The 11575-nt window shown below is 33.6% G+C and overlaps 1 protein-coding gene across 1 annotated transcript; it reads left to right on the forward strand.

Annotated features, from left to right (window-relative positions):
• The first annotated feature begins 387 nt into the window (after positions 1 to 387).
• Positions 388 to 7882, forward strand: LOC112747546 (ATP-dependent DNA helicase Q-like 2). Its single transcript, XM_025795605.3, has 20 exons — positions 388 to 526; positions 624 to 844; positions 1491 to 1637; positions 1764 to 1979; positions 2129 to 2233; positions 2342 to 2446; positions 2597 to 2719; positions 3159 to 3247; positions 3427 to 3463; positions 3578 to 3611; positions 4027 to 4079; positions 4445 to 4522; positions 4820 to 4885; positions 5381 to 5447; positions 5556 to 5609; positions 5770 to 5877; positions 6173 to 6237; positions 6625 to 6703; positions 6898 to 7115; positions 7366 to 7882. The coding sequence occupies exons 1-20, from the start codon at positions 454 to 456 to the stop codon at positions 7543 to 7545; spliced, it is 2118 nt and encodes a 705-aa protein (XP_025651390.1). The 5' UTR covers positions 388 to 453; the 3' UTR covers positions 7546 to 7882.
• Positions 7883 to 11575: the final 3693 nt, after the last annotated feature.

The raw sequence follows: 11575 nt of genomic DNA on the forward strand, positions 1-11575 counted from the left end.
TCAATTTCGTTCTGATTTAATTGATAATTTAGATCTGAATTATTTATTATCTTCAACAACGATACTAATTTTTGAGTTATGGTGTAAACAACTAACAACTCATTTTTGATAAATAACTTCAATGGCAAGCATTATCGGCAACCATATCATATAATTAATTAAAAAATAATTGAAACTTTTAATCACTTCCTTAATTTCTAGAAAGGAAATTGAAATCTTTATTTTTTTATATTTTCAAAAAATAGTATATATCTTTAAACTTGTACTTATTTAAATATTAAAAAACTAATTAAGAAAATAAATTAACATTACTTTAATTAATTATCCCATATACTAATTAATTAATTTATCTTTATAAAAAATAATTAATTCATTTATCTTGCCATTAATCACCATGTCGCTTTAGAGGCCCTTCCTGCGTTTCATTCAGGTCTGAGGAGTGAGTTCCCAAACATGGAAGATGAACAAACCAATGAGATTCTCCAAGAGCTCCTCAAAGTCGAGGTCGACATTCAAGATGTTCAAGGTTTATTTTTTTAACTCCCTTTCGTTTGCCGCCAAATGTTAATACCTCGAGCTTTTTCAATTTTCAATTTTTATTTATTTGTTGGTGGGTTTTGCAGAGCAAATTAGAGTGTTAGTTGAGAGGCAAGAGAAGTTGTACGAGAAAAAATCCGAGCTCAGTGCTATTCTGGAAGCGTGCAGAGAATCTGGGAATGAGGTTAATAATGGGGCTTCCATTTCTGTGGAGAATTGGTCTGGGGAATTTCAATGGGACTCTCAAGCTGATGATCTCAGGTTGAACATTTTTGGCATTTCCTCTTACCGTGCAAACCAAAGAGAGGTAACATGAATAAATTTTTTTTTTTTAATTTTATATTTTTCATTGAAAACAATAGGAAAATTAGAATGTTACACTCTTACACTGCAGCAGCACCTGTTCAGTGTTTTGTTCTGAACTGAAAATTGTGTTGATGTTGATTGTTGTCATTGTATTATTGTGGGGTCTAATGTAGAACACTTCATGAGTTCATGTTAAGAGTATGAATACAACAACAAAGCCTTAGGTGGGGTCGGCCTAATGTATCGAACGACGGCATTGTGCGCTATCATGCATATGTTTACAGTGAGACTGCTTATATATAGATCTCGTGTGTGGTCTTCTAATTGTTGTGTTCCTGGAAGTTACTAAATTCTTCCCGCTGGTTGGTAGAGCTCTGCCTACCTGGTTGACATGTATGATGTCATAGACATAATGGTTAGTTTCTTAGTGTTTAACCATTATATAAGTACTTTGATTAATGATACATTTTTGTTCTTAGTTAATATTTGCTTTAAAAATTTGGGATGTGTTTGCTGTAATGAACACATAAAAAATGTGTAGTTTGAACTTTGAAGGCTGTACTTTTAGTATCTTTCTTCCCCCTCTATTGAAGAAATATGACTTTTGTGTATATGATTTTAATAACAAGTTGTCTCATTGATGACAGATAATTAATGCCATTATGAGTGGAAGGGATGTCTTGGTCATTATGGCTGCAGGTGGTGGCAAGAGTCTTTGCTATCAGCTTCCAGCTGTTCTTCGTGACGGGATTGCTCTTGTTGTCAGTCCCTTGCTTTCCTTAATCCAAGATCAGGTGCATTTAGTTATGTTAAAAATCCAGCTCAAAATGTCAATCCAATAGCTTTTCCACGAGTTTCACATGTTTCCTCTTTTTCTCCATTTTTGTTTTTCCCTTTAATGGGTTGGACATATTCCTTAGGTAATGGGTTTGACTGCCTTGGGCATTCCGGCACATATGTTGACTTCGACAACAAGTAAGGAAGATGAGAAATTCATATACAAAGCATTGGAGAAGGGTGAGGGGGAACTCAAAATATTGTATGTCACTCCTGAAAAGATATCAAAAAGCAAGAGATTCATGTCAAAGCTTGAAAAGTGCCATCATGCTGGTCGTCTCTCTCTAATTTCAATTGATGTGAGTTCATAATAAAATACCATATCAATTGGTATTGCTTTGTGTTTGGTAATATCATTGTTAACAATTTTCCTACCAAGGTCTGAGTTTTCAATAACAATGTTATGATAGGTGACTGACAGATTATTTCTCGTTTATTCTGTTTGCAGGAGGCACATTGCTGTAGTCAGTGGGGCCATGACTTTCGACCTGACTACAAAAACCTTGGTATTCTCAAGACTCAATTCCCTAATGTTCCTATGGTTGCTTTGACTGTAAGTCTTTATTATCAAACTTAAGCTAATTATTATAAATAAATGATCGCATTTTATGTTTGTTTGTCATTTTGAATTTTGATTTATATTTTGACATTTATTATCCAGGCAACTGCTACTCAAAGGGTCCAAAATGATCTGATGGATATGTTGCATATTCCAAGATGTGTCAAATTTGTCAGCACAGTGAATAGGCCAAACTTATTTTATATGGTATGATAATATATCTTCCTGTTTTAACAGACTTTCACATTTTCTACATAGACCACCCAAAAGATCAAAGAAGTTATATTTTTCATTTGGCTTCAATAACAACTCAACAGGAAGGTCTGTGATCAAACAGTTTCATAATTCACACTGCAGGTGAAGGAAAAATCATCTGTTGGAAAGGTGGTTATTGATGAAATTGCTGAGTTCATTAAAGAATCTTATCCAAATAATGAATCAGGAATTGTATATTGCTTCTCTAGGAAGGAATGTGAACAGGTACCTCTGATTTGGCTTTCTTCTCCTAACATTTAGGCACACATATTTTGAATGTCAAATTTTGCCCTCTAGGAAGCATAATGCGCTCATTTCAAGAGTTACTACTGAAATAGAAAAACTTTGCCCCAAGACCTGATGAGCTAATTGAATTCTGATATAGTGTTTGCTTTATTTTCTAATGAGTAATGCTATATTATACTGAAAATCTTCCTACACATTCTCCTAAAGGCTAAATGGATCAAACGTAGACACTTCAAGTTTCTTTAAATCTTAAAAAGCAATCAATTATTCCTTAATTTAGTACTGAAGAGGGTGTTTAGGAAGATTTGTGTTTTCTCTTTGTTAATATGTATATACTTCAGATCCTATGTTATATGCTATTTGTGAGGTAGAGTAGAATAGTAGATACTTATCCCTTTCGTTGGCAAGATAATTTTAGGTTGCAAAGGAGTTACGGGAGAGAGGAATTAAAGCCAATTTCTATCATGCAGATATGGATGTAAATGCTCGAGAAAAAGTACATATGTGGTAAAGTTTATCAGAATTTCGTCACTGTTACATGTTAATGGTTTTGAACAGGAATCAAATAAGTTGTCTTAGTAAAGTTGCACTTGTTGCATCCATTTCCCAGATATAGTTGTCTATTTGTCATTGTAAACTCTTTCTTACAACTGAGCTGATTAGGATGTCTATGTTTAATTGTACAGGTGGAGCAGTAACAAGCTGCAGGTCATAGTTGGTACAGTATGTATCATTTCTTCTGTCATAGTGACCAATAGATTTGTCATTTCTGGGTTCTAGTCTATTACAGCCCCTGTTATATGTTGTCTTATTTTTTATTTTCAATTTTCATTACAGGTAGCATTTGGTATGGGAATCAACAAACCAGATGGTTAGTATTGCAAAGCTCTCGTAAAGCTCCTCAAGAATATCTTTTCTATAATAGATGTATGCACAATTTTTGTTTTTCAAGGTAAATATGGATAAATTAAACCCCTTTTCAACGAAAGAAAAAAGAAGTGCTGATTCACATGGACATCTTACTTTTGTTACTGAGATATTGTTTAGCAATCATTTTTTAATGTTCAAATATTGGTGTGATAACTTGTAATTACTACTTTTAAATGCATGCCCTTCTTGATGCTTACATAATCGGAGAACTGGAGATTCTGCTGCTTCTTTTGTTGGATATAGAAATCTGCTTATTAATCCTTTTACAAGTTAGAAGTCCTTGATGGACATATATATCGTATTTGCTTTGCATTCATTGAGGTCGAGAATATTTCATGCTAGATATTTTCATATAGTCAGGTTTGTCATCCATCACAGCTTGAGTAAATCAATGGAAACTTACTATCAGGTTTTTCTCTGATCCTGCTACCATTTTTTCCATTACATATCCTTTTATGCTATCTGTTAATGGTCATTGGTCAATCATCCTAGCAGCTTAAGTTGTTGGGGGAAAGGCCTATGAATGCCTTTCCTGTTGCAGCTTCCTAGTTAAAATTTTCTTGGGATTGAAATGCGGGCATAGGCCATGCTTACTATACTTATCCTGTAAATCAATTTAGTGAAGAAAAAATTGGAGTGTCAAAGATTGACAATTTGGTCTATTGTCAAAAGAGACTTCCATTGTTAAGAAAGTTAGACCAAAAACTTAAGCTGTCAAGTGGACGAGGCTTAGCACTGTTTTTTACATAAAATAAATACATTCTTTTTCAACAGGAAAGTGGTCGAGCTGGACGAGATGGACTTCCTTCTGAATGTCTACTATACTTTAGACCTGCTGATGTTCCACGACAGGTAAACATTTTCTATTGATTTAGACTAAAATGCATTCATATTTCATTACATTTCATTTCATTGAGATCAATCATATTTTCCAGTGGAATTTGATGCCTACTTTTGGTGCCAACCTCCCATTAAAAAGTGTAATGAGATTTTTTTTTAAAAAAAAACTTATCTAGGAATATGCTAAAGTTGAATTTAATCTCTTTTTACATGCATGCCTTTATAAATATGCTTGTGCATATCTACTTTTGGGCATCGATATCAGATTGCTGGACTATATGATTGATTATCACAGAAATTTCCTGACAGAGTTCAATGGTCTTCTACGAAAATTCAGGATTGCAGAACTTGTATGACATTGTACGATATTGTCAGGTACGAATACTCATTCATTTGTTCAGATTTTCATAGATTTCAAAGTTCAAAATGCCTGTTTCTTTCTTTCTTCTCTCTCCTGTTTTGGTTGGCCTATCTGTAACAATGTGAATATACCATCCTTCCTTCTCATATATGCTACTGGAACTAATAGAATGTCCAATCCTTTAAACTGAACCTACTCTGGTCTGAGACTGACTACAAATCAATTAAGGTCTCTTCTTTTTCTTGGTCATTTGCTACAAATTTATATAATCAGCTAGAATGGTGATGATGCCGACTAGTAAATTTTGTTTGCCTTACAATAAAATGTTTCGAAAGCTTACCAAAAAAAAAAAAGAAACATGTTTCAACCGTTGTAATTATTTCTTCTTTGTAAGCTTTTTATAAGCATAAGTCCATTCTGCATACTCTGGAACTTGAGCATCTTACCTTTTTTTTTAAACAAATTCATTGAATTATTTATACATTATAATTTTCGTTCTCTCCAACCAGTCCAAACGACAATGCCGACGAGCTGCCTTTTTCCGGCATTTTGCTGAGCCTCTGCAAGAGTGCAATGGTACTTTTTGAAGTCAACATCTACTCTTTTCATTTTCCCTCAATTATTTCAGGATGGTGTGGTGTTACACAATCAAGTGATATTGATATACTCTTGATGTTCTTACAGGGATGTGTGACAACTGTGCATTCTCAAGTGAGGTGAAGGAAGTGGATGTCTCGCGTATGTTGTTTTGTCATTTTGTCTTCTCATTTCCCCAATATAATATTTGTTATAGTAATTGATTCTCCGTTTTCTTTATTTTACTCTGATCTCTAAATTTGTTTTCTCTTTTATTCCTCCATTTAGTTAACAAAAGGACTTTACATGGGATGCTTTTCAGGACACGCAAAACTGATGGTTTCATTGTTGCAAGATATGCAAGCAAATGATCAGAGGACAACAATGTTGCAATTAGTTGAAAAAATGAAAGTGAAGCAAAAGGAACTAGGTTAGTTTTGTCCTCGCTTATATATTATTTGTTGATTTGTTCTTCCAACCACACCTTTTCCTTCACGTTTGTTCCTGCCATTGAATATGGTTGAACAAAACTTTGGAGGTGTAACCCGAGACTCCAATATAACCCCACCCCCCTTTCTTTATTTTTTCACAATTTAAACCTTTTCTTTCCTGCCAGTCTTAATCAAAGAAAATTTCAATATTCATCTGCGAATTTTGATCTGAATACTGAAGTAGATTTATCTCAAATATCATGGGATAAAATATTTCTGCAATGAATTGTCCAGGTTCGGATTTGAAAAAAGAGGAAATTGAGCAGCTCATCTTACATCTATTGCTGGAGCATGTTTTGGTAATACACATTGATGCCTTAATACTGAAGTTTGAAATATTTCTTGCTCTCATCGTTGTTATAAGTATTACTTTTCATACTTTTGCATGAGCTATACTTTAGTTTAATTGAACAACTCTACTCAGGCTTGGTTCAACTCTACTCTGGCAAGAATTTCACTCCATTGGTCATCTTAGCTCAAACTAAGATCAGTTAAAGTATAAATCTTAAAGAGACAAGCATGCTAACTCTAGTAAATATTGTCAAAGAATAATCTTAAATTTAGAATTGCACTATCTGTTAATCAAAGATTCTTAAGCTTTCAGCAGACTAGTTACTGTAAAAATGTATATTATCAATCTTTAGTGGCTCAGTGGATCATTTAAAGCTAATATTTTGCTCGTGTAGAAAGAAGAATTTCAGCATACAGCTTATGCAACAAATGCTTACATTGCTTTAGGACCACTAACCAAGCCAATATTGCAAGGTATGCACGCAGTTTTCTTATTAAAGATGCTAAAAAATGTGACGCACAAATTGTCGATTATCAAGTAGTTATACTTTTTTCGCTATTACCCGATTTTTTATTTAAGGTTATACTTGTATTCTTCTGTTCCACTTAAACTGCTAACTGTCCAGAATGTTCTCGACTCTGACCTGGCTGCATTGTTTTACACGCAGGGAAGAAGGCTGTGAAGCTTGAGATTTATAGTGAGCAAAGAACTAAGGCTGCTGTAAGATCAGCGAAACGCAGCCTTGGGTCCTCTGGTTTGGAGCTAAAGCTTGATGAGTTGAGAAAAGAATTGTCTTCTGTTCATGGAGGAATATTACCACACTCTATCTTGTCCACCCAACAAATCAGCTTATTAAGTTCTCAAAAACCAAAGTCACTAGAACAGGCAAGTTTCACAGTTTCTATATATAATGTAACTTAGATTTGTGCTGTTGCATTTTGTATTTTTTTGTTTTTCGGTTTTTGCAAAAGAAATAGTGAAAGCAGGAAATATTATTTAATCGTTCACTTTTCTTCACAAAATTCTAAAAATATAAAACACTGAAACCGAAATTAGAAAATGAAAACAGAAACTAAACAAACCCTAAATGTTTTATGTATAATCTAGACTTATATATTTCATCTTGTCTATGCAGTTGGAGAAGGTAATTGGAAAATTGAAGACAGAAAAGTATGGTAGTAGAATTCTTGAGCAGATTGAAAAATATTCTGATTTCAAGCCAGATGATCAGCAAGAAAGTGGTGCTAGTGCTGCTAAGAGATCAAGGACCAAGAAGAACCTTGTTCTTATTGAGAGTAGTGAAGATGAAGCATGAGAAAAGATGGTAGAGTCAATGCAATTTTTTTCCTCCAATTATATAGTGCTGTTTTATTTGAAAAAAAAAATGAAGCATATCCTTGTTAAATAGAGCTTGTGGATCATCAAAAGATGAAAAGGACTTGGGAAAAAAAATTCACAGGTTGGTTTTTCTGATCTACAAATTTAGTTGATAAATTTGATGGGATTATGAGTGTGTAACTCAAACCAAATCCGGGTTGTTGTTAATTACTAATTTAGTGCTTTCTAGAAGTAAGGACTAAGGAAGATTTAATTTTCATTGTATCAAAAGATGTACAAGTTTTGGGTTATCTAATTATTTGTGGTCAAATAAATATAGTATTTGACTTTTTTTTTTCTTTTTTTTTAATCGAAAGAGAGCTTAGCGTCTAAGGATGTCAATAGGGTGGGGTCGGGCGGGGCGGGGGCGGGGGATGTCTCCCTGCTCCCCGTCTCCGCCCCCAGAATTAATCCCCGATTCCCGCCTTCCCCGCGTTCCCCGCGGGGCCCCATTCCCTATCTCTCTATGTTTAACATTCATATGGAAATTATAATAAAAAATATAAAAAAACCAAAAAACAAATTACAAAATATTATTACAAACAAACATATCTTATTCAAAATTATAAGTCCAGAAATATAACATAACAAATAATAATCCATAAAATAAAATCTTGAACAATAGGGTAAGAGTTTTCCAATGAGTGAAATTACTAAAAAAACTCCTATATTAAAAATAAAGTAAGAATTATTAAGTAAGTTCAAGAATTTGAGAAATTATCGGGTCTTCACCATTGGGGCCTCATTCGGGGCGGTCCCCGCGAAAATTCTCGCCTCCTGAGAATTTGACATCCCTATTAGCGTCCAAGACTGTAAAACAGACTTATTATTTCTCATTAAAATAAAATATTCTTAATAAAATATAATTAAAAAGATAACTTAATATAGTATATTAAAAATTTATGTAATTATTTTGTCTTATACCAGAAAGTAAATACATAAAAAAATAATTATACTTTTTATTTTTTAACAATATCTTGTTATGTACAATGGTGTTTTTTCTTCACGACGATAATTGTAAATCTATATAAAAAAACTTATATATTTGTCATATTTAAATAGTTGACTATTTTAATTTTAATAAAAAGTATTTCTATAAATATATTTAAATATAAACTTTTTTTACTTTTATTTCTGTTTCCGAAAAAAAATTTGCTCTCTCAACTACATAAACAGAATGAGTCCAGTATACTTTAATTTCACCCAGAAAAAAAAATTAGTTTAAAAAAAATAATTAACTAATATTAATTCAAATATAAAACAAAAATAAAAAAAGCAACCTTATTATCTAACATTTCTCATTAACTATATATCGGATTTTGAGGAAAGTAAACTGCATCCATTTATGTCATACTTCATTTTCAAAGAAAGTTTGTAATATTTCCCCTAAAATGTGGAATCTGTGTGATGTTTTAGATAAGGAAAGAAGATACGAATAAATAAGATGAATATTATTTTCTAAAGGTAGACAAAGGGAATAACAGCTTTCAAAAATTAATCAAATCTATTGTGGATAAGAATGGTGCAGAAAGACAAATATATTTTCTCTACCATGTTTTCAAAGGTTCTTTTTAATTGTTACACGAATTTAAAATGGTCTCTAAACAGTATTTATATTGTTTCTACTTTATTTCAAATGTAGGTGTTGGAACTTTTTTTTGGATCTTAGTATGTGCATATATACCATCATTATTAGGTAGCGTTTGTTTTGAGTTATTGAACAGAAGTTTGAGACTCAATATTATATTTATTGACTTAGAGACTGATATTAAAATTTTTGTCTTTATCTTTAAAATTTTAGTATTTCAGTATTTTCAAAAAGTAAAAAACACAGGAGATTAAAATTTTTATAGACACAGACTAAAATTTTAATAATATTTTATATCTAAAATACTCTCATTTCAATTAATTAATTTCAATTTTATCTTTTGTGCAAATTAAATTAGAGCTTTATTTTTATTTCAATTTTTACCTTTTATTTTATACTAAATAAAATATTAAAATTTATTTTAATTTCTATTTTTTAATCTTTATCTCTTAGTCTTTTAATTTTTATCTTTTCACCAAACACTATCTTAAGGACAAAAAAAAAGCAATGGCATTATAAAATTCATAAGAAATACTACATATGATATGATATAATTTATTAATAATACATTAGTTAATAATAAATTTTTAAATAAAGTTTAAATTTATGATAAATTAGTCTTAGTCTTACGGTGCCAAGAAATATGCAAGAAACTAAAAAAAAACAGTAAATAATAAAGCAAATAATATCATATCAATAATAATGGTAGTCACCAAAAAAAAATATCAATAATAATGGACACCAAAATTTCTAATATCAAAAAACTTAGTCACCTTTTCCATACTTATAGGATCTGCTACGCCTGGTTGGACTTGGCCCACCTATGCCAAATGAATGTATATCCACCGAATTCATAATTATCTTTTCTTTTTTTTTTTTCGGTGTAATTTTTTAGTATTATCTTCTAGCAGTTTAGTTAAACATCCCTGTCGTCAGAAACTCAGAATATGTAAGCTTTCTTTAAAATTGTACTTTTTCTTTTCTTTGATTTTGCATTGAGTGCTTGGTATATTTATAAAATGCCCTATCCCCAAATATATTCTCTTAAATATTTCATATAAATGCTTAGAAAAAAATATATAGAATTGCATGTTAATCTTTTATTCTATATGTTTCGATTACCACTGCTAAAACTTATTTAATTTGTTTATTCCAATAAATTGTATAAAAGGTGTTAATACCCTGGCCCAATAATAAAGGCCCAGGTCCAAAAGAAAGGCTTAGTCCAGAGGATTGAGCCTTACTACGCACCGACCTGTTGTCAAGAAGTCGGTGTTGACTACGATTCGTCTTAAAGAAGTCGGGCACGAGATTAGCTGGCAGATAAACACTCATTCAAATGAGTAACCGCCCCTAAAATCTCTCCAACCGCTTCATCAAGCCATATCTTAACCTCCCTAAGATAATGGGACGGTTAACACCCTAAAGATATGGCACTACTCCAACGGTGGTTATTGGCTCACCACTATAAATACACTGACACTCCTCGGGTATCTCTAAGCCCAATACTCTCTAGACCTGCTAACACCCTTGCTAACTTAGGCATCGGAGTGTCTTTGCAGGTACCACCCCCCATTCACTCACGTACACAAGTCGGAAGGAGGCTCCTGCGAGCGAACCTACTCGAAAGCCACCCTCTGCAGACAATTGGGCCAACCAACGCCATCCATTCTATTAATCTCCGGTTACCCACCGTAACATTGGCGCCGTTGCCGGGGACCCGAGAGATCATCCATCGATGGCGGACAGATCCCACGAAGAAGGCCATGTGGAGACAGATTCTGAACAAGAGAATCTGGACACAGGCAATAACGACGTGGATTTCACCCTCCACCCGGAAATCGATAACCAACACAGGGAAGGCACCTCCGGAGTAAAAAACCCAAAGGTAAACTCCTCAGAAGGGCGCGAGTCAGAAAAAGAAGGACCACCCCATGTAACCGAACTCATGGGACTAGTCCACAGCCGCTTGGAGCAGTTAGAGCAGGAGCGAGAGCGGCAAAAGGAAACTGAAAAGAGCCTAAAAGAGGAGATGGAACGACGAAAAGAGTTAGAAAGAAAACTCTTAAAGTTGGAATCCTCCCTCAAAAGCCGCAACTCCCGTGACGAACAAGAAGAGCCACCGTTAGGTGGAGAGGATCCCTTTAGCGAGGACATAATGAGGGCTAAAGTTTCGAGGAACTTCAAAAGCCCTGATATGGACCTCTACGACAGAACCATGGATCCAAAGCACCACCTGAGCAACTTCAAAAGTCGGATGTACCTAGTTGATGCTTCCGACGCTACGCGATGCAAAGCCTTCCCGACCACTCTATCGAAAGCAGCGATGAAGTGGTTCGATAGCCTCCCCCCGAGGTCGGTTACTAGCTTTGAAGACCTC

The sequence above is a fragment of the Arachis hypogaea genome, chromosome 15 (assembly GCF_003086295.3).
Source record: "Arachis hypogaea cultivar Tifrunner chromosome 15, arahy.Tifrunner.gnm2.J5K5, whole genome shotgun sequence".
NCBI lineage: Eukaryota > Viridiplantae > Streptophyta > Magnoliopsida > Fabales > Fabaceae > Arachis > Arachis hypogaea.